The sequence below is a fragment of the Erpetoichthys calabaricus genome, chromosome 4 (genome assembly GCF_900747795.2).
Source record: "Erpetoichthys calabaricus chromosome 4, fErpCal1.3, whole genome shotgun sequence".
Taxonomy (NCBI): domain Eukaryota; kingdom Metazoa; phylum Chordata; class Cladistia; order Polypteriformes; family Polypteridae; genus Erpetoichthys; species Erpetoichthys calabaricus.
The window spans coordinates 330,376,420-330,400,585 of record NC_041397.2 but is presented as its reverse complement, the minus strand read 5'-3'; the positions used below and the strand labels follow the sequence as shown (position 1 = coordinate 330,400,585).

The 24,166-nt window shown below is 43.0% G+C and overlaps 3 protein-coding genes across 8 annotated transcripts in view; all 3 read right to left on the bottom strand.

The window, feature by feature from the left end:
* Positions 1–24,166, bottom strand: part of LOC114643557 (NACHT, LRR and PYD domains-containing protein 3-like) — a 1,908,976-nt gene that overhangs the window by 95,646 nt on the left and 1,789,164 nt on the right. The window lies entirely within an intron of this gene.
* The window catches only part of LOC114642226 (E3 ubiquitin-protein ligase TRIM16-like), a 773,543-nt gene that overhangs the window by 29,923 nt on the left and 719,454 nt on the right, over positions 1–24,166 (bottom strand). The window lies entirely within an intron of this gene.
* The window catches only part of LOC114643553 (protein NLRC5-like), a 5,922,889-nt gene continuing 5,920,985 nt past the window's right edge, over positions 22,263–24,166 (bottom strand). The window contains exon 35 of the mRNA XM_051925772.1: positions 22,263–24,091. Within this exon, the coding sequence (XP_051781732.1) occupies positions 23,992–24,091 (100 nt within the window). The 3' untranslated portion in view covers positions 22,263–23,991. The remainder of the gene's footprint in view (positions 24,092–24,166) is intronic.

Sequence of the window (24,166 nt, the reverse complement as noted above, 5' to 3'; positions counted from 1 at the left end):
CCCCTTTTTGTTACTTCGCGCCCCCCTAGGGGCGTGCGCCCCACAGCTTGAGAACCACTGTCATAGAGCTTATTTTGGACAATCTAGGTGAATAGAATGGCTTGTTGGGCTGTATGGTCTGTTGTTGTCATAGTTGTTCTGATTTTCTGATCAGCTCCAGCAGCCACGCACAGAACTTTCACGAATGAGAACTGTAAGTTTACTCCACCTCATGTCGCTCCCCGATCTGCTTTGTGCAGTGTGATGTCAATAATATGATGTCAACTAAGTGGCACATTAGCCAACCACAATAAGAGTATTATGAGTACCGCCACTGAATATATAACACTGACCCCTGTGCGGTCACTCACTCACTACTGCACCACATGGCTAATTATGTATGCCGGATGAATGAATGTACAGTTAGCCAGGGACAAGTCAAAACAATTCTTAATGGAGTCCCTGAGATAGGAAACACATGAGTCCCTGTGAATTAATAATAGTAGCGAAAGATTTATTACAATTTAAATGTGTTTCTGTCTTCTTGATGGAAGAAAAAGTGTGAAGCATCTGCATAAATAGATTGGAAACAAAAAAAGGCATTTCTGCTGCGCCAAAAATCACAGCTGCAAAGATATGAGCAAGTCACTCCCATGGTGCAGTTTCATGGCTTGGCCAATCGGTGCCCTGAAGATTGGAAATCTTGTGAGTACAATCATGTTTTTGTTTTTACTTGTTGCCAGTTTGTGGCTATTGGTTGTATTTTGCGTGTGGCTATTGTTCTGTTTGTGTTTTTTGTTGTGTGAGGCTCAATGAAACAGTGGAGAGCACTGCTGCCTCACAGCTCATGTCACATTTGTGGCCTCAATAATCAGTCAAGCATATGTGGCAGATGCTTCTGTAGCCCTCATGGATACTAAAAAGACCATTGCATCATTATAATCCCCTCATAACTAGTTTGATTCACCTTCCCCACTGACTTCAATGTGTTTCATTGTGTTTTACAAAGTTCCCAAACATTTCCACAATTTTGCCACACTCATGGTGAGGTGAACTCTGTTGTCCGCTCATCATCACAGGTTAACTGTATACAAAGACAACATTTTAAAACTCTGGCACATCCTTCATTAAAAACACCCAACATCTTATTTTTATTAGTGATTTGTTAGTCAGTCAGTCTCTTCTTTTTTCCACACTTCAATTAGAAATTCTTCACTCCTTGCACCCTGGACATTTTTCTTACTTGTTGCATTTCCTTCACAAATGTCCTTAAAGGTGACCCATCACTAACATACATGGCTCTGTCACTTTAAACCACAGATCAAAGTGCAGACCAAACGTGTGGTCTATTTACTGCTCTGCTCCTGTCTATTAGTTCAGGTAGGACAGTCAGTCGCCACATTACTGAACACAAGCGCAACATTCGAAGGTGTGCTACAGAATATATCAGCCATTTTATAACAGTGAAACACAGCATTACAGAACTGAAATAGACAGTGCTGGATATCACCAAGCCACTCCACGCGGTGGTGATGACGATAACCTCATCTAACTTAGAGGGGCTTACTGGATCTTTAAGCTCAACAAAGTTCAGCCAATTGGTTTAAATGAACTGAATGGCTTTTTGTGTTTCCTCAAATAGACTCTCCCATTTAACTTCACTTCTGATGAATTTGATCTACCATATTTTCAATACAGTATGTATGTATAAGTTTGCATGCTGAGGGTTATTTTGTGTCTCAGTGTATTTGTTATTTATTAAATCTCTGTTTGCTGTATTTTTCCCATGCTCCTTTCTGGATGATACTTGTTTCTATCAAATTTTAGTTCACATTTTCTCCTCTTTCTTCTTCATCAGAGGGTGGTCTCAAGAAGACTGTCCATTTCAGGTTCAAGTGCCCAAGTCTTGGAGGGGACTGAGTGTAACCGTTGATTTGAAGTATATTGAAGTCACACACCACCAAAGTGCTTGTTCTTCATATTATAAAGGCTCTGGAATTGACACTTGCAGTGCTGGCCGTGATACGCTTATGCAACTGGTAGAGAACACCTCAACAAAGAAGGAAGGCATTAAAGTACAGAAAGAGTTTGGTAGTTAATTCAGTTACATCACACTCAAGCAGGTGAGCATTTGTGCCAGGAGGATAATAAGCACTGCGGTGGGCTGGCGCCCTGCCCAGGGTTTGTTTCCTGCCTTGCGCCCTGTGTTGGCTGAGATTGGCTCTAGCAGACCCCCATGACCCTGTAGTTAGGATATAGCGGGTTGGATAATGGATGGATGGATGGATAATAAGCAGATGAAAAGTTCATTCAAATAAGAAGGACATTAAATCAGGCCATGTATGGGCAAGAGGTATTATAAAGAAATCAGTGAAGAGACCAACCTTTATGGAGGAAGACAGAAGTTATGGAAAAGTTCAGAACAGATCAAAACACACACAGCAGGCAGTGACAGTGCATGAGAAGCAATAAGAGAAATGTGTGAAATGATTTTTAATAGATATGGACACAAAGTTGGTATTAAATGACTACTATAGTTAGTATAAACTTAAATGTAAATTTATTACTTTAAAATGAGTTTAGCTGCCACTAAAACAGACATTAAAAATGAGGCCAACTACTAAATGATGTTGGAATTTTTGGAGGGTTCTCTTCAAAAAAATGTATCACAAGGTAAGACATGCATACTGTCCATGTGCATCAAGACTAGATGGCTACTGTAAGAACTGTCAAGTGGTATAGTAGATATGAATAAGAAGTCCTAACAGGTCACATCCAAACCACTGCATAAAGAAATGGAAGTAGTAATAGCTGGGGACTTTGTCACTACAGGAACTGAGATGCAGATGGTACACAGGTAAAACACTTTGCCTGGATAGGTAGGGGGGTCTTTTGTCAAGAGTGGGAATGTATTCAGTTGTCATTGTCCAGAATGCAACAAATGATAGACATGCAGGCAAGCTATCAGCTGGGTGCATAGCTATAGAGCAAAATCAACAAGGTGGTCATCTCAGAAGTTCTATCTATGCCATGGACCAGTTCAGGTAAGACTGAGAAGATTAGAACATTTAGGGATCTGAATGGATTACATTTGACCCAGAGGGACACAAATGTAATCTTAACATTTATCACAGGTAAATCAATAGAATTATATATTAACAAAAAGAGTAAGAAACAAAGAGCAGGAGTATTAGTGAGTAGTCAGAATGGGTTAGGTTGGGAGATTTCATCCATCCATCTATCCATCAATTTTCTGCCGCTTATCCTGGTCCAGGTTGCAGGGACAGCAATCTGAGCAAAGATGCCCAGACATCCCTTTCTGCGCCACCTCCTCCCACCTCTCTAAGGACATACCAAGGCTTTCCAAGTCCAGTCGAGCCATATGTCACCAGCCTGTCCTGGGTCTGACCCAATGTCTTCTCCTGGAAGGACATGCCTGAAACACCTCCGCATCCTAATCAGATGCCCAAACCACCTCAACTGGCACCTTTCAATGTGGAGGAGCTCTCCTCACCCTACCTCTCAGGCTGAGCCCAGACACCCTGTGAAAACAACTCATTTCTGGTTCCTCATGTAGGACAAATTTTCCTTGGGTAACTTTACCAGGAGCACTTGGCCCAGACAAACCATTCCACCATGATAAGGTGACATTCCATGGTGGTTAAGGGGGATGAGGGATTTCATGTTTCACTAATATACAGGAATGCTATGAATACAAGCATAATAGCATAAACCAGTGTGGACATGACAGCCCTCCTTCACTCACATCTTTGACTGTCACTGTGCTTTACTTATTTTTTTTTAAATGAAAACACAACCTAGTGGTCTGGACCCGCTGTTTGGTACTTTAATACTTTATCATACTCTAAGTCACTAAACTGTTAAATGTGAGTTTGTGCTGAATAAATTAGGTTGGAAATGTTTATGTGAAGAGTTCTTTCTCTATTGGGCGAAAATATTTTCAAAAAATAAATCCTGGGAACAAACAATCCTGAACAGTATGCCAGTCCAATACAGGGCCACATAGAACAACACTCACAATCGTGATGAACCAATTTAGGGTAACTGCCAAATAACCAAACCCACAGAACATCTGAAAGAAAACCCACAGAGGGAAGGAGAGAAACCAAACCACATGAACAAAGAATGGAGGACACTGAATCTGTGAGGAAGCAGCAGTGACCAGGGACACAGACCCAGCAAACTGTCATTACACAGTCCGTCTTGAGAAGCGCTGCTATTTCTCTAAGATTATAAATAACAATGCTAGTAATCCCAGAGTCTTATTTTCGACAATTGATCATCTGTTAAACCAGGTAACTCAAAGGAATGCCTCCTAAGTACTTCCAGTAAAACCTGTGAGGCTATCGCTGTATTTTTCAATCAAAAAATTAATGATATTAGAAATAACATCGTATATCTCCCCAACGCTAAGGATCATCCTAAACCCCAGTATTCAGTAATAAACAAATTAAATTCTTTCACTAGGATAGATTTACCTGATTTACATAAAATAATTTCTCAAATGAAACCCTCCACCTGTGCCCTTGATCCAATACCAACAAATTTTTTCAAAGAAGTAAAATTGATAATGTTCTTGACATAGTAAATTTGTCATTAGATACGGGGGTCTTCCCAGACTGTCTTAAGACTGCTGTAGTTAAACCCCTACTTAAGAACAATAATCTCGACTCCTCTGCTCTTGAAAATTTTAGACCCATCTCTAACCTGCCTTTCTTAAGTAAAATTCTAGAGAAGGCAGTCATTATATAGTTAAATGAGCACCTCAATAAACATGCTATTCTTGATAAATTTCAGTCAGGTTTTAGAACAAATCACAGCACAGAAACTACACTCGTTAAAGTAGTAAATGACTTGCGGGTAAATGCAGACAGAGGCCATTTATCTGTTCTCATCCTCTTAGATCTGAGTGCCGCATTTGACACCATTGATCATAATATTCTTAGAAATCGCCTTAGTCAATGGGTGGGCCTCTCTGGCAGGGTCTTAAATTGGTTTGAATCCTAGCTGGCAGGGAGAAAATTCTTTGTTAGTTGTGGTAATCACAACTCAAAGACACATGATATCCTATATGGTGTTCCACAAGGCTCTATCCTGGATCCGCTGCTCTTCTCAATCTACATGCTTCCATTAGGTCAGATTATCTCGGGACATAACGTGAGCTACCACAGCTATGCTGATGACACACAGCTGTATTTATCAATGGCACCTGATGACCCCAATTCTCTTGATTCACTAACACAATGTCTAACTTGTATCTCAGAATGGATGAATAGTAACTTTCTCAAATTAAATAAAGAGAAAACCGAAATCTTAGTGATTGGCAATAATGGATACAATGAGGCTGTTAGAAATAAACTTGATGCATTAGGATTAAAAGTCAAAACGGAGGTAAAAAGCTTAGGGGTAACCGTTGACTGTAATCTGAGTTTTAAATCGCATATTAATCAGATCACTAGGACAGCATTTTTTCACTTAAGAAATATAGCAAAAGTTAGACCTCTTATATCATCGAAAAATGCAGAGAAATTAGTTCATGCGTTTGTTTTTAGTCGGCTAGATTACTGTAACGCACTCCTCTCAGGACTACACAAAAAAGACATAAATCGTTTGCAACTAGTGCAGAATGCAGCTGCTAGAATCCTTACCAGGAAAAGAAAATCTGAACACATCTCTCCAGTTTTGATGTCACTACACTGGTTACCTGTGTCTTTCAGAATTGACTTTAAAATTCTGCTTATGGTTTATAAAGCCTTAAATAATCTCGCCCCATCTTATATATCGGAATGTCTGACACCTTATATTCCAAATCGTAACCTCAGATCCTCAACTGAGTGTCTCCTTAGAATTCCAAGAGCAAAACTTAAAAGAAGTGGTAAGGCAGGCGGCCTTCTGCTGTTATGCACCTAAAATCTGGAATAGCCTGCCAGTAGGAATTCGCCAGGCTAATACAGTGGAGCACTTTAAAAAACTACTGAAAACACATTACTGTAACATGGCCTTCTCATAACTTCACTGTAATTTAATCCTGACACTCTGTATATCCAATTCATTATAATAACTATTCATTCAGAATCTGTACTAACCCCTACTCTCTCTTCTGTTTCCTTTTCCGGTGTCACCACCATCTACCCAAAGCACCATGATGTTCCAACAATGATGGATGGATTAAAAGCAGAAGTCTGTATGACCATCATCATCACGTGACTCCATGAGAATCCTAACTACAAAGAGGACTATTTTCATTTATGTTAGGTAGAATGCCCAGAGGGGACTGGGCGGTCTCGTGGCCTGGAACTCCTACAGATTTTATTTTTTTCTCCAGCCGTCTGGAGTTTTTTTTTTTTGCTTTTTCTGTCCACCCTGGCCATCGGACCTTACTCCTTTCTATGTTAACTAATGTTGTCTTATTTTAATTTCTTATTTTGTCTTTTATTTTTCTTTTCTTCATTATGTAAAGCACTTTGAGCTACTTTTTGTATGAAAATGTGCTATATAAATAAATGTTGTTGTTGTTGTTGTATTATGTCCTGTCACCAGTATAATTTCAAAACAAATGGTACATAATTCCATCTAAGTTAAAACAAAGCTTTACTGAGGAAACTATGATATTTTTAGAGTGCTACTGGTTTAGAATATAAAGAAAACAAACCCTGTAGACCACAAAGACCTAAAACATTACAAGACAGAAACAATGTCTAAAGAACAGCAGTCACAACAATAAAAACTTCAGTTAGTCAACCAGTGGAAGGGAATGAAGAAATGTTGCACCCACTGAGAAAATTCAGAGCATCAGTGCCAACCTGTAATTTGAGCAAATGTTAAGGGAAAAAAATGACAGCATGATGGAAAAACCAAGGAACAGGAGAGTCATACTGTCGGACTCAGTACTGACTAAAGCATGGAGTACAGTGAAGTGCCATGAAGGTCACAATAAAAAATTGTCCCCACTCCCCCCTACACCTTCATTACCAGTGAAGCTCTAACAGCTCTTCTAGTTTAAATTTATTTCTCCTCTCTTTGCTTAAAAATGATGTCTTAATTCAACTCACCTTCATCTGCTCCATCACCCTCCTCATCTTCTTCAGTTTCTTCTTTCTCTTTTCAAGTCTCTTTTTGATTTTACTCAGGGTCACCCCCAGCTGTTTCTGTTTAGAAATGAAAGAGGACACACATGGTCTTATTAGAATTCACTTTCACTTACAGCCTGAATTTACTGAGCTCTGAAAACCTGGCGGTAAATCAAATGTGGATAACCAAAGATGTGGTGGATCCAGCTGTCATGGTCTATGTCAGAACAACTGATAAAAATAAGAGCAGGTGGTGCAAGAAAAATGGAAACAGTGAGAAGCTACGATTAGGGGCAGAACAGACAAGGTGGACTTATCAGAATTGCTGTCTGTGCCACATGCCAGTCCAGGTAACACTGGGGAGATCAGAAAGTTTAGCACATGGCACAAACTGTTGTAGACATAATAAATGTTCAATTATTACTTGTTTGACAGACACCATCATCCAAGGTGACTTGAAACATCTGAGATACAATTGGGTATATTTCTTTTGATTTTCCAATTGGAGCACAGGCAGGTGAAGGGACTGGTCATGGAGTGTCATTAGAGGGATTTGAACTTCAAACTTTAGAAACTGTACACTGGAATCTACAACAAGACAACAGCAAAAATGACAAATGACGACAAAGGAGAAAAACAATTAATAAAAAGGACAACAATGACCTTGTGTCAAAACTAAAATGCTAAAAGTATGCTGACAAAAATACTGAAGGCTATGCAAAATAATCAAAAACAAAAAATGTAAATAATATTCCATTTAATAATGAAGAATAAAACAGAAAAGAAGAAAAACTTAATGCGACAAATAAAGTTCAGTAATTACATACTGAAAAAATACAATAAAATGAAATAGGAGTATTGTTAAAAAATAATAATAACAAACAATTATAACAAAAAAAAAATCTTAAAGTGCATTGGGTTTGGTGATGTTAACTGCCTTCATGACAACTGATAGGAACGTGTGAGGATGTCCACCAAGGTTCTTGTCTACCAAGTGCTGCCGATGTACGACAAAGTGAGCTGTCTAGACTGAAAGTACTTCCTATTTGAGGTGCACCATAAACCTTTTATATTTTGTGACCATTGGAGCAGTGCCGTCTGTTGCGCATGCAATAATACTCACAAATTGAATATTTTTCTGCTTTAAATACTCTTCAAGCACCTTAAAATTGATTCCCCTTTGACGTCTGTTTTAAGAAAGAGCATTTCTTCCTTTAATTGGTCCAAATCAGGAAATCTGACATTGGCCATGAGCAGAGATCCATTATTTGGAAGTGTTGACACGTCTAACTGCCAGGCAAACTGCTTCAAATTCAGTTTTTTCCACCAACTGCTCCTCAACATCACTTGCCTATCCATCACATCTTGTCTATCCATCGAGAAACTGAGGAGTTGTTTAAAGGAATCCTGCTTGTTATTTCATGTGCATTCAAATTTGTTAAAGTCGACAACACTGCAGGGACAGAAGGCAACATTAAGCTTTCGCCAACATTGTGAGGTTTGCCACTTTTAGCTATTAACTTTAAAAGATGCATACAGTTCCTTATTTATTTTTAGAGGCTCTGTCGTTAAAATGTTTTTAAATTGTAGGTCTGCTAATAAAATGTTTGATTTTTTTTAAATATTCAAAAAGCTTGTCCTTAAAATCTTTATGCATTTATTTAAAGTGACTTTTGAGCTTTATTGACTTCATGCTTTCATTGGAAATATTTTTTTTACAAAGTACACACATTGGCAGTAAGCGTGTTTAGACCCGGCCAGTACTTGGATGAGTGACCATCTAGGAGAAGCTTGGGACGCTAATGGAAGAAGTGTTGGTGAGACGAGCAAGGGGGCACTTACCCCATGGTCTGAATGTGGATGCCAATGCCCCAGTGCAGTGACAGAGACATTGTGCTGTAAAAATGGTGCTTTTGTTTGAGACATAAAACCGAGGCCCTGACTCTCTGTAGTCATTAAAGATCCCTGAACGTTCTTCATAAAGAGCAGGGTGTATCCTGGTGTCCAGGCTGAATTGCTCTGAATGGTCTAATCATTCTGGCCCCCTAATCATCCCTTCTCTCTAATTGGCTCTCTCTTTCACCACTTTCAATGATTAAATCCCTCACTCAGATTTCCTGGAATAGACGTGTGCTGGTCTACAGTATCAGACAGTCCCTGACCCTCAAACATGACTATTCAGAGCCAATGCCAATGGGGCGTTACGACATGATGAACAGTCTGTGGTGGTACCTGACATTATTGGCACTTGGCCGTGTCTAATTCAACAGGATAAGCTCTGAGCTGCCTACAATAACACAGCCGGAGAAGAATATTCAATTTTCCTTAAATAAAAATAAAAAAAAATCTAAAACCTCATTTGTTTTTTTAACATTGTCCTTACTCAGTTAAGCAGGATGAACCTCTCCTTTCATTTTTGATGCCTCAATATCTTTGAATGATGCTCTGATCTTTTTCTTTCCAGATAAGAAGACGATTCATTCATATTTGGTATGAATAGGATGTGCCATTGTATGTCTGAAAGAGTTGAGAGTTGTCCTTCATCATACAAATAAAACCAGTAAAAATGATATATAAAAAAGTTACAAGTTGGCTCATGACTACAGGCTAATAAGCTTAACATGAATCACAGATAACTTAAAAAAGCAAAATATTAAAGACAACACAGAGCAGCGTGTATCAAGTAGAGGTCTACTAGTGATTTTCACAAGATGAAGGGCAAGAGAATCTCACAAGTAAGCAAGCTACTTATCTGAAGAATTTAGTGAGTACACAATTAACTTTTCCCCTCCTTTAACCGCCACCTTATCGTGGTGGAGGGGTTTGCGTGTCCCAATGATCCTAGGAGCTCTGTTGTCCGGGGCTTTATGCCCCTGGTAGGGCCACCCAAGGCAAACTGGTCCTAGGTGAGGGATGAGACAAAGAGCGGTTAAACAAAACCTCCTATGATGGAAAACAATTTTGAACGGTGTTTTCCCTTGCCCGGACGCGGGTCACCGGGGCCCCACTCTGGAGCCAGGCCTGGAGGTGGGGCTCGATGGCGAGCGCCTGGTGGCCAGTCCTGCACCCATGGGGCTCGGCCGGGCACAGCCCGAAGAGGCAACGTGGGTCCCCCTTCCCATGGGCTCACCACCTATGGGAGGGGCCAAGGAGGTCGGGTGCAGTGTGAGTTGGGTGGTGGCCGAAGGCGGGGACCTTGGCGGTCCGATCCTCGGCTACAGAAGCTGGCTCTTGGGACGTGGAATGTCACCTCTCTGAAGGGGAAGGAGCCTGAGCTAGTGCACGAAGTTGAGAGGTTCCGGCTAGATATAGTCGGGCTCACCTCGACGCACAGCTTGGACTCTGGAACCAATCTCCTTGAGAGGGGCTGGACTCTCTACCACTCTGGAGTTGCCCCCGGTGAGAGGCGCCGAGCGGGTATGGGTATACTTATTACCCCCCGACTTGGAGCCTGTACATTGGGGTTTACCCCGGTGGACTAGAGGGTAGCCTCCCTTCGCCTTCGGGTGGGGGGACGGGTCCTAACTGTTGTTCGTGCGTATGCACCGAACAGCAGTTCAGAGTACCCACCCTTTTTGGAGTCCCTGGATGGGGTGCTAGAGGGCATACCTTCTGGGGACTCCCTCGTTCTGCTGGGAGACTTCAATGCTCACGTGGGCAATGACAGTGAGACCTGGAAGGGCGTGATTGGGAGGAATGCCCCCCCCAATCTGAACCCGAGCGGTGTTTTGTTATTGGACTTCTGTGCTCGTCACGGATTGTCCATAACAAACACCATGTTCAAGCATAGGGGTGTTCATATGTGCACTTGGCACCAGGACACCCTAGGCCTCAGTTCGATGATCGACTTTGTGGTCGTGTCGTCGGACTTGCGGCCACATGTCTTGGACACTCAGGTGAAGAGAGGGGCAGAGCTGTCAACTGATCACCACCTGGTGGTGAGTTGGCTTCGATGGTGGGGGAGGATGTCGGTCAGGCGTGGTAGGCCCAAACGTGTTGTGAGGGTCTGCTGGGAACATCTGGCAGAGCCCCCTGTCAGAAGTAGCTTCAACTCCCACCTCCGGCAGAACTTCGACCACATCCCGAGGGAGGTGGGGGACATTGAGTCCGAATGGGCCATGTTCCGTGCCTCTATTGTTGAGGCAGCTGACTGGAGCTGTGGCCATAAGGTGGTCGGTGCCTGTCGTGGCGGCAATCCCCGAACCCGTTGGTGGACACCGGCGGTGAAGGATGCCGTCAAGCTGAAGAAGGAGTCCTACAGGACCCTTTTGTCCTGTGGGACCCTGGAGGCAGCTGATAGGTACCGGCAGGCCAAGCGGAATGCGGCTTTGTTGGTTGCTGAGGCAAAAACTCGGGCGTGGGAGGAGTTTGTGGAGGCCATGGAGAACGACTTTCGGACGGCTTCGAAGAGATTCTGGTCCACCATCCGGCGTCTCAGGAAGGGAAAGCAGTGCAGTGTCAACACTGTATATGGTGGTGATGCTGACCTCGACTTGGGACGTTGTGGGTCGGTGGGGGGGAGTACTTCGAAGACCTCCTCAATCCCATTAACATGCCTTCCAATGAGGAAGCAGAGCCTGGAGACTCAGAGGTGGGCTCCCCCATCTCTGGGACTGAGGTCACCGAGGTGGTCAAAAAACTCCTTGGTGGCAGGACCCCGGGGGTGGATGAGATACGCCCGGAGTTACTCAAGGGTCTGGATGTTGTAGGACTGTCTTGGTTGACACGCCTCTGCAACATCGCATGGACATCAGGGACAGTGCCTCTGGATTGGCAGACCGGGGTGGTGGTCCCCCTCTTTAAGGGGATCGGAGGGTGTGTTCCAACTACAGAGGGATCACACTCCTCAGCCTCCCTGGAAAAGTCTGTTCAGGGGTCCTGGAGAGGAGGGTCCGTCGGATAGTCGAGCCTCGGATTCAGGAGGAACAGTGTGGTTTTCGTCATGGTCGCGGAACAGTGGACCAGCTCTATACCCTTAGCAGGGTCCTGGAGGGTGCATGGGAGTTTGCCCAACCAGTCTACATGTGTTTTGTGGACTTGGAAAAGGCATTCGACCGTGTCCCTCGGGGAATCCTGTGGGGGAACTCCGAGAGTATGGGGTACCGGCCCCCTTGATAAGGGCTGTTCGGTCCCTGTACGATCGGTGCCAGAGCTTGGTCCGCATTGCCGGCAGTAAGTCGAACCCGTTTCCAGTGAGAGTTGGACTCCGCCAGGGCTGCCCTTTGTCACCGATTCTGTTCATAACTTTTATGGACAGAATTTCTAGGCGCAGCCAGGGCGTTGAAGGGGGCCGGTTTGGTGGGCTCAGGATTGGGTCACTGCTTTTTGCAGATGATGTTGTCCTGTTTGCTTCATCAGGCCGTAATCTTCAGCTCTCTCTGGATCGGTTCGCAGCCGAGTGTGAAGCGGCTGGGATGAGAATCAGCACCTCCAAATCCGAGACCATGGTCCTCAGCCGGAAAAGGGTGGAGTGCCCTCTCAGGGTTGGTAGCGAGATCCTGCCCCAAGTGGAGGAGTTCAAGTATCTCGGGGTCTTGTTCACGAGTGAGGGAAGAATGGAGCGTGAGATCGACAGGCGGATCGGTGCGGCATCCGCAGTAATGCGGGCTCTGCATCGGTCTGTCGTGGTGAAAAAGGAGCTGAGCCGCAAGGCGAAGCTCTCAATTTACCTGTCGATCTATGTTCCTACCCTCACCTATGGTCATGAACTATGGGTAGTGACCGAAAGAACGAGATCGCGAATACAAGCGGCTGAAATGAGTTTCCTCCGCAGGGTGTCTGGGCTTTCCCTTAAAGATAGGGTGAGAAGCTCAGTCATCCAGGAGGGGCTCAGAGTAGAGCCGCTGCTCCTCCGCATCGAGAGGAGTCAGATGAGGTGGCTCGGGCATCTGATCAGGATGCCTCCTGGACGCCTCCCTGGTGAGGTGTTCCGGGCACGTCCAACCGGGAGGAGGCCCCGGGGAAGACCCAGGACACGTTGGAGGGACTATGTCTCTCGACTGGCCTGGGAACGCCTTGGGATTCTCCCGGAAGAGCTAGAAGAAGTGGCCGGGGAGAGGGAAGTCTGGGCATCTCTGCTCAAGCTGCTGCCCCCGCGACCCGACCTCGGATAAGCGGGAGACAATGGATGGATGGATGGACAATTAACTTTGTAGGAGCAGAAAGCAAAGCCAAGATGAGCAAGGCAATGTCAGAAACAAGTTAAGACAAATTAATCTGACAACCGCCTAAGAACAACAAATAAGCCTGAAGTGAGACCTGAGCACCTGAGCCTTAATGTGAGCATCTTAGAGCAGGATAAGCCAACCAGCAGTAATTCAGTCAAATCACTGAGACGACTTGTCATTACTGAACACCACTGACGTGTGTAAGATGGCAATAAGGTTAGGATGGAATTGCCGCTAAGTTCAGTTCATTCTCTATACGTTGACATCTTATACTCATACGTTGTGTGTCCTGCAATACCTTTAACGTAGCTTTTCCTGGTGGCAGTAATGATAATTTAATTTGTCAAAATGTATTCAGTAGCTACCTTAAAGTTAATCAGAAAGATTCAGGCTATAGATGAATGGGTTAGAAATCTTAGAACACTTGGACAAAGTGGCCTTTGGATTGACTCAGTTTTTACACAATCTGGCCATTTCTGATTTGGATTAAGTGTCTCCAGTCCCCCCAGTTAAGCCACTCAGTAATTGCGTTATGGTGAGAAAGGGCTCAGAAAAAGTCCAACTTTAGCATCCACAAAATGTGACATAGGAACAGGAGGGCATTTCTGTCTTGTCCTGGATACATTTTATACAGTTTTAGACAAAATATAAGTTACCAATGTACATTATTGAGTAATTATGGCATGTTTCATGCAGACTCAAAAATAATGATTTTATGGATAGCTGAATTCCATTCCATCTCTGAAATTTACTGGAAAAATCACTTTCTCGTTGTTCATTAAGATCATCTACGAGCAAACTCCTTGAAATACAGAGACTGTATGCTGAAAGATTAAAGAAGGCCTGACTACATGTTCATAGAATACATGATAATCATACATGACGAAGCTGGTAAGAGTATTGCAGCGGCCACAAGGTGCTCTCACATTCACACTGCCACATGACAGAGAGGCGCTCCGTCCCAGTGATGGAATAGTTGCACTCAGCGCCCTTTAGAGATCGTGAAGCACACACCATGACTCTTGGGAGAGGACAGCATTGAGCCCAATGCCACTCACATCTAAATGGACCTAGAAAGTCAATGCTGGATTGGGCTGTGTCAAGACTAGTGGTAAAGATCAAGCTTCTTCCACAGAGTCAAAGGAAGTCTTTGCATGACTATTTCCAACGGGACCTCTTCCTTAGCAGGTGGAATAACAGAGTTGCAATGTCAGCAAACCCTTTGAATGAACCCCCAAGAGTGCTGGAGACATTTTACCTCTTGTGACACTGGGTAGTCCACAGTGGGCTTGATGTTCTTCACGTCCATCCTAACCTGGTCTTTTGACACCACATGGCCAAGGAAGGTCATCAAAAAAACAAAGAGGGTCGAATAAGCCTTATGAAGTCACTGGAAGTCATTGTCTAGGTTCTTCAGATGTTGTTGGACAGTTAGGGAGGACATGATGATGGCATATGTGCACATGATGCAGGTATTCCCAATGAGCCCCAAGAGTACCTGTTCTGTCAGTCTGTGGAAAGTTGCCCTGATATTCTTTAGGAAAAAAGTCATTCATCAGAAATAGAAAAGTCCTTCCAGGGTGATGAAGGCCATATTCTTAACACTCATTCTCACCTACTAATACCCAAACTTCAGATCCAGGAAGCTGTACACTGTCACCCCATGCGGAGACTCCAGGATGTTGTGAATGACTGGTATGAGGTAGACTTGTTATGGGTCTTCTTGTTCAGCACCCTATAACTGAAGAATCAGCAGGAACCATTGAACCTTTGATTGAGCACTGCAGGCTGGCCCACAGCAAGGTGGAATGCTTGATCATCCCCTCCACCAGCATGGTCGACCCACTCCTTGATCCCCCATCTTTTCAGAGATAGCAGTCTATAGGCTCTGTGATGAACAGGGACTTGGTTGACCCTGTGGATGTGACGATACTCCCATAATGATACACCACATCAGTTTGACCTAGCTTGGTAGTGTCTCCTACAGTGACCAATTATCTCAAGTGAATGTTGGACCAATGGGCTGCTGGTAAAATGATGGTAATATGATGGAACATACAGAGAGGATTATGAAAAAGATTTCCTTTCCATGGCTAACTGAACAGCTTTGGTTTTATAAAATTCTACCTGTTAATATGTTAATTTACATATTTACAAAGATGTAAGAGCTTTGAAGGTAAGACCATTTGTTACCATCTTCTTTGAAGGTTTCCAGAACAAGGTAAAACTTAAGCTTGAATATATCTTTATATTTTCCTCTGTTATTTGTAGGTATTTGCTCAAAGACAATCAACAATATATGTTCAGGTTTTGTTTGGCATGTGAGAGAACTCACAGGGAAGAGAACTTCGACTTATTTAAGTTGAAATGTTTTGAATTTCGACCAGTAGATGACAATGATGGGTATGGAACTGAATTTCAGAGCAACACATCAGCATGAAGAAATACTTTCTTTTTGATCCCCTTGATCTCTGACTGCTTCTGGACATGAAGAGTTAGGGCTTAAAAGCAATCACACACATATTGGTGATAATGGACAGCACAGTCTAAATAAACTGAAATAGTTTCAAAATGGATGTGATTTGTGCAAACCAAGACTGCTCAATTACTGTATAATAACTTAATCCACACATAAACATTGGGACCTAACCCATATTTGCACAATGTACTATAAAGACTTCTTCCTATAATTCGATTAAGAATGAACTCTTTATCCGGAGGTGACAGAATCTCTGAAAACTCAGTCACCTTACGAGAAATAAATTAGCCAGTGGCTGAAAATGTAATACCAGATGTCTGTTTTTGGTGAACCTCAGAAACTGACTTTCAAAAAGAATCCAAATCAATTAATAATTAAACAGCATAGAAAATAAAAACACCTGTAATGAAAATCTGATCCTCCACCAGAGACCCTTTTGTTATTGCTTTGATTCATGTCAAAAAAATAATGAAAAACCAGCCTATAAACACCACTGCAGCTTGAAATGTTGTTTGGTAAACGTGTGTTTGCTTGGTTTTCAACTTTCTCACATGGAGACCACAGGTGGTGAGAGTTGGTAGTTATGTCTCCAGAATTGTCACACTCAACACAGGAGCTCCACAAAGCTGTGTACTCAGCCCTTTGCTCTACATCCTGTACACTCGCAAGTGTGTGGCCACACATGCCTCAAACTCCATCATTAAATTTGCTAATGACACAGTGGTGCTGGCCTCCAACAACGATCAGACAGCATGGATGGAGGAAGTGGAGAACCTTGATGACTGAATGTCAGCAAAATCAAGGAGCTGGTGGTGGACTTCGGAAGGAGACAGAAGTAGTTCTACACCCCCCTGAACCTCAACGGGATTGCAGTGTAGAGGGTGAGTGGCTTCAGATATCTGGGTGTTTATATCACCGAAGATTTGACATGAACTGAACATATGCAAACCCGATCCAAAAAGGTGAGGCAGCGTCTTTACCATCTGAGGCAGTAGAGGAAGTTTCAGGTCTCTCCAGTGAGCCTAAGGACTTTTTACTCTGGTGCTGTAGAAAGTGTCTTGACTCAGAATATCACCTCCTGGTTTGGGAATAAATGTGTACAGGACATTAGGGAACTACAGAGAGTGATCCAGGTTGTGGAACACAGCACCAGATCTGATCTATTGTCTCTGTAGTATATATATACCAGGAGATGTAGGACCAGAGCAAGTAGGATCATTAGAGACTCATGTCACTCCAGTAACTATCTGTTCAACCTGCTGATCAGGCAAACACTTTAGGAGTATTATGGCCAGAACAAAGAGGCTCAGGAGGAGCATCTATCCACAGGCCAGAAGACTTCTTAACCTGGACAGGTCACCACAAATTCATTTAACTGTTCATTTTAACAAAACTGAATTCTCTACCTCACTGTATCTCAACTTCTACCATGTCATTTTAGTCTATTTACATTAACCAGCAAACTAGCACACTGCACATACTTTATTTTATTATTATTATTATTATTATTATTATTATTATTATTATTATTATTACTATTATTATTATATTACATTGCTCACTGTTCTGATCGCATATAAAATTGTAATGCTTATTTGGATATATACTTTTTTCAGTATTTTGTATCACCTGAGTTCTACCCTTTTAAATTTCTTTTTAAATGAATCCATCCATCCATTTTTCAACCCGCTATATCCTAACACAGGGTCACGGGGGTCTGCTGGAGCCAATCCCAGCCAACTCGGGGCACAAGGCAGGAAACAAATCCCGGGCAGGGCGACAACCCACCGCAGGACACACACACACACCAAGCACACACTAGGGACAATTTAGTATTGCCAGTGCACTAACCTGCATGTCTTTGGACTGTAGGAGGAAAAACACGCAGACACGGGGAGAACATGCAAACTCCACACAGGGAGGACCTGGGAAGCGAACCCAAGTCTCGTAACTGCGAGGCAGCAGCGCTACCACTATGCCACCGTGCCATCTTTTTAAATTAAATTCACATGTAAGAGCCATTTCCTAGTTACACAAGATTCATACATATTTTACTAGATGACAATGCATAATCTATGGGAGGTTCCTAAAACCCCCATAAGTTGAGTAACAATTGGTATGTTCTAGCTATTTCTATCTGCTTTGACTAAACATTATTCTTCAGTTAGTGACTAGCCTTGCCATATGTAAGGCATAGAGGGCACAAGGTTTTAAACTGGGCCTACAGGCCTATGGACCTTTTGGGTGTGTGAAGTAACTCTAAGAAAACAGCGCTTATTTAAGTGCTGTGCCGTACGTTTAAAGCGAACAGAAGAAGAAGCTAAGAGTAGAGAAGAAGAAATTAAGAACTTTAAGTACAGAAATAACTAAAGTATCTCAAGAAAAATTAAGAGATGATACATTTTTCCTTTTATTTGCCTTTTATTCTACGTGTGTAACTACTTTTTTCTTTATTCTTGTGTGGATTATTTGCTTTTAACTTTCACTAAATATTTTTAAAACAAACTTTTGGACTGAGAGATTTCTTTCGGCATGCGTTTTACCCATGCTTGATCTCGCCTTATACTTCAGCGTTTACATTACATATTTTTTAACTTTATTACAAGTCTAATGGCCAATTCAGAGCACATTTCATTATATGTTGTACTTGAAGAACCATATACAGTAATCCCTCGCTATATCGCGCTTCAACTTTCGCGGCTTCACTCTGTCACGTATTTTATATGTAAGCGTATCTTAATATATAACGCGGATTTTTCGCTGCTTCGCGGGATTCTGCGGACAATGGGTCTTTTTTCTTCTGGTACTTGCTTCCTCAGTTGGTTTGCCCAGTTGATTTAATACAAGAGATGCTATTGGCGGATGGCTGAGAAGCTACCCAATCAGAGCACACAGTTAAGTTCCTGTATGCTGCTGATTGGCTCAGCGACGGAGTGTTGCATTAACCAGGAAGTCTCATCTCACTCATTCAGCATTAACGTGTCCCTGGTACTGCTTCAGGGCTGTGTCCAAGCGCCAACAGAAGATGCAAATGATTGCAGAAAAGGTAAAAGTTTTGGATATGTTGAAGGAAGGGAACAGCTACACCGCTGCAGGACACCATTACAGCATCAATGAGTTCACGATTCTTTTTATTTAAAAAGGAGGAAAAGCATATAAGATCTACGGCCGCAGTGTCCTTTAACCAGGGCGCAAAACGAGTTGCAAGTGGACGTGATAAGGCAGTAGTCTGGATGGAATCTGCTTTAGGGATTTGGATTGAAGAGTGCTGGAAGAAGAACAACGGCGGTGCTACACAGTCGCCTGAAGAGGCTCCTTTAGAAGAGCTGTAACGCTCTCCTTTGTTGTGCAGTAAAATTAAACTCATCGTTATCGGTCAAGTCATCGTGTCATTGTTGGTGAGTAACCATAATTAATAATCTACGTACAGTACGTATTACATGTACATAGTTTAGTGTCACTGTACACACATTTTACTGTATACAATTTTTCTTGCATTGTACGTATTTATTGCTGGTGTCCTGTCTGTCGTAATGGCTGTAACATATGTGATATCGGAGACGCTCGATATCTTTAAAATAATATTTAGGTTTTACTGTATGTAAACTGTGCTTATATACATAATTTCAACAAATCTTACCTAATATCTAAGAGAATACAAAGGGTTTATGCTGTTTAATTGTGCGGGAAATGTTTATAATAGTGTGGGAGAGTTTATAAGGGCTTAAAGTATATAAAAATAACCATATAAACATATGGTTTCTACTTCGCAGATTTTCACCTTTCGCAGGGGGTTCTGGAACGCAACCCCCGTGATGGAGGAGGGATTATTGTATGTGACAAATAAAGAGTCTTGAATTATCAACGTCATATTGAGGACATGGCCAGATATGTGAGAACTTACTGAAAACTGACTGAATAGTTTTACTTTGTTTAATAAATAAAGAAATGTCAGTGAAGAAAGTAGCCAAGGAACAGTTTATGAGATGAACTGCATAGGACTTCTAAACACATGGATGACTTCACATCTTCTGAAGTGCTCACATTAGACATTTAAACAGACTCAAGTCAAACTGTCGTGTTAATTTGCAGACCCTTATTCATGTCTGAATTGCGCTCTCATCTCACCTGACCTCAATGTAATCTATGGTCCTGTCATGTTGATTTTATTATTAATGTAGATGTGGACACTGAAACCTTTAACAAATGTTTAACACAATTACTGCACTCCCAGTGTCACCAGGATGAGCTCCTGTTCGCTATTGTCACAGACAGGAAAATTCAGACTCTGTAGAACTTTAATCAAATATTTTTAATTAATATATAATAATTTTAATAATTGAATACAAATATATAAGAAATAGTGTCAATGTAGTATTAAAAACATAAGGAAAAGGATAAAGATAACTAAAGGGTTAACAAAATGCAGCTTAAAGCTTGAACACATGAGGGTAGAAGAGCCACCAGCATAATTACTAAGTGTAAATGAAGTAATGAAATAATGAACACCCCCTTAAAAGGCGAGGACAAACAGTGAGGAGCCCCAAACACCCCTGTTGTGAAGCGGTGATAAGATCAATGAGAAATGCTGTTAGACACCCCTATTAATGAAGTGATGTTTAGAATAATGAAAGAATCGCCATGTATACAAAGTTACTGGTGGCTGTAGATGATTGGCTAAGAGGATGTGTAAGAATTAGATGATGTGATGTGTTAGAAAAGTTAAACAGAAATAGAAAAGTATAAAAGGGAATGAATTGCATTATTGATTGCTTACTGCATGCATTGAGACATTTGTGCATATCTGTGTGCAGATAAAGAATTGTTCTGCATCTTCATTTGAGTCTGTGACTGACTTCTTTGAAAATGTTTTTTCCACAACAACTCTTAATATGCACGAGTAGATTTCTCTGTCAGACTGCATTTATAAATCCCCTAACTCTTTTGATTTCATTTTTTCATTAAACACTAAAACTCACTCACCTGTTTTTCTTCTCTTTCCGTCTCCAGCTCCACCTTTTCATGACTGTTATGCTCAGTCACTCCACACATCATGCAGATGCAGGTCTCATCAGTTTTACAAAATATCTCCAGACTCTTGTGATGTTTCACACAGAGCTTCTCCTTCAGATTTCTAACTGGGTCAGTCAGCTTGTGGTCCTTCCAGGCTGCTACTTCAAAGTGAGGCTGCAAGTGAGTCTGACAGAAGGAGGCCATGCAGGTTAGACAGGACTTCAGTGCTCTGGACTTCTCTCCAGTACAGGCGTCACACTGAACGTCTCCAGGGCAGGAGTAATTCTGAGACGGATGAGGACTAAGCCTCGGCTTCTTTAGTTTCTTGACGAGTTCATTCAACAGAGTGTTTCTGTGCAGTGCAGGCCTCGGGATGAAGGTGTGTCTGCACTGAGGACAGCTGCACTCTTGGCTCTGATCCCAGTAGTCAGAGAGGCACTTCAAACAGAAACTGTGACCACAGAGGATGGTGACGGGGTCACTCAGGGTCTCCAGACACAGCAAGCAGGTGAACTCATCCTCTGATACAAGCAGCTGGGCTTCAGCCATCATCAGTCAGAGGAGAGGCAGGCAGAGAGAATCAGTCAGACAACAAGGAAGTGACTTGTGAAGAAATAAAAGTGAAAGTTTGTCTGAGCTCAGTGAGAAGGAGGAGGAGGAGGAGGAGGAGATTTAAAGAGAAAGCTGAGAGACTCACAGAGAGAACATCTGAGAAGATAAACAATAGGATCAGAACAGGGCCTCTGCCAATATTTAATTCACTTTAATTCAATGTTTCTTTGTAATGCGTAGTGAAGGCCTCATTTCACAGACTCAGAGCTCCGCACACATAGTTAAATATAAAGTAGTGAAAATATAAACACATTATACAAATCAATACAAAAGTATTTGTATTTTGACCACCTGTCAGTCCTCACAGGACCATCATAGAAGCTGTTAAATGTTATTTTCCTTGTCTTTTTAATAAGACACTCTGGTGGTCCAGCTGTCCTGTTGCTGTTTGCTCTGACTGCAGTAGTTGACCCAGCTGACCATGACACCATCATCGCCCGTCTTGTGCTTTGCAATGGCTCAGTCACACTTCACAGGCAGAGGCTTTTAGTCAGGGTGGGCCGCCTCTCCTCCTCATCCTCGGCCCCTCTCTATTCTGTGGCCTGTTCTTTATTTCACTGTAGATGTTCCTCTTAGTATCCATTTTTAAATAACTCAATATTTCTCTCCACGGCTACACAGATGACACTCTGACGTATTTTCCACTCAGCACCAAACCAATTCTCTTAACCCTTTTTTGGAAAGTCCAGAAGACATTAAGACATGGAGGTCACTTCATTCTCTTCGTCTACATGACATACAAACAGACCTTGTGTGTTCTGGACCTTCTGACCTCACTTGTGCTCCTACGGTTCATCTTGGCCCCCTGACCACCAACTGTAAACCCCTCACAGACAATCCTGCTGTGATTTGTGATAAACAGATGACCTCCGTTGTTAACGCCTGTGTCTGTCCGCTCAGGTGATCAGTGGAGGTCGAGCCCTTTCTTTCTGTCTGTCTCTCTGTAGATGATTGTAAACACCAATTCACACATTTGTCTCGTCTCATCTTGACTGTTGTACCTCATCACACCTCGGAGTTAATCAGCCATCGCTTGTCTCATCTTCAGCTCATCCAGAACGCTGCTGCCAGGTGTCTAACAGGAACACCAAACACAATCCCACCACCCCAGTCTTAGTGTCTCTACACTGGTATCCTGTGCGCTGCAGGATTGAGTTTTATTGGTGTTTAAGACCCTAAATGGTTTAGCTCCCTCTTATCTCACTGACCCCTTACACCCACACTCTCCTTCATGGTTACGGGGGTCCGCTGACCAGAACTTATTGGTCATGCTGAGTTCTCGATTTAAGCTTAGAGGGGCAGTGTGTTTGCAGTAGCTGTCCCTCAGCTTTGGAGCAGTCAACCTTTATCTAGGAGGTCAGCACCAACTCTGGTCACTTTTAAATCCCACCTAAAGCCCACCTTTCTGACTTGGCTTTCTAAACTTGTCCATCAGTATTTCTTTACTGTGTCTACTGTGTGTATTTGGGGTATTTATGGTGAAGCTGTGCAGCACTTTGGTGGACCCCTGATGTTATTAAATGAGCTCTTTAAATAAAATTGACTCGACTTGACTCTTCCTCTCCTCCTCCTCATCCTCGTCTGTCCTCGTCCCCCTCGTGTCACTGACTGTCCATCACTTTCTAATTCTCTCCTCTTTGCCCCCCTTGTTCGTCTCTCTGTTTGTTTTCTTCTCTCCCACTCTTGTCCCTGTTCCTCTTTTTATTACCCAGCTGTCCTATAGAAGCCCACCCTCAGGCTGGGGTCCCCCACTTGTTTCCGTTAGACCCTCATCCCACTCCCACTCTTATTTAATTTTTCAGTTTCTTTCTTAATTCCCATTAAGTTTATTCCCCTCTGTCTGTCCATCTATTTTCTAAGCCCCCTCAGTCCAGTTCAGGTGGTGGTCACTCAGTAGCCGTCTGTCCACATCAAGTCAGGACCCCACCCTGGACGGCGCCAGTCCATCCCATCTCCACACTCCTCCATGTTCTCCTCGTCTTTTCTTTTATTTCTTTTTAATGGCTCACTTGTTCAGGCTGCTGCTCACTACGAGGACACGACTGGAGGGGACGGTGAAGTGGAGACGACGGAATAAAAAAGAAAATCAAAAGCAAAACTGAGCCTCGTGGGAGTTAAAGTGTCACTGAAGGACAATCAGCAGGTGGCAGACAGGACTTGGGGGACACGGAGCAGACACGGGTTCAAATGACACCGAGTGACGATGGAGATGAGCGCTGATGGCGTCCTGTGATGGACCAGCGTCCTGTCCAGGGTTTGTCCCAGCCTCGTCCCCAGTGTCACTACAGCCTCAGGCTCCCTGTCACCCCACAGCTGGACTGTCCACCTCTCTTTGCTCCTCGGTGGGACAAGCGACTTGGGGGACTTTTTACAGGATGACCCCCACTGCTTTACTGTCTCTAGAGGTGAAACTCGGGGGTCTGCAGGTCCAAGTCTGGTTGAGTTTTGTCACCAGTTGAGGGTCTCAAGGTGTTAAAAATAAAAGTGACATTAAAGGAGGAGCACACAGGCTGAGGGGACATGGAGAGTTTATTAAATGAGGAGCAGAGCTGAGAGGAGAAGAAAAAGAGGAAAGAGGAGAATTTAGGGGAGAGTGGACGGGGGGCTCCGTCACTGACAGGGGTCTGTCTGATCATCACTGCTGGTCTTCTCATGTGTAGATAGTCAGCTGACGTCCAAACCCCCTCAGCTCCTCCTCTACTGACCTCAGGTTCCTCTCCTCACTCTCACTGATCCCATTGTCCATTAGCCTGTGAGGAGACACAAGTGTGAGTAACAAACAGCAGGGGGCGCCATACACACACACACTGCACTGTCACACTGAC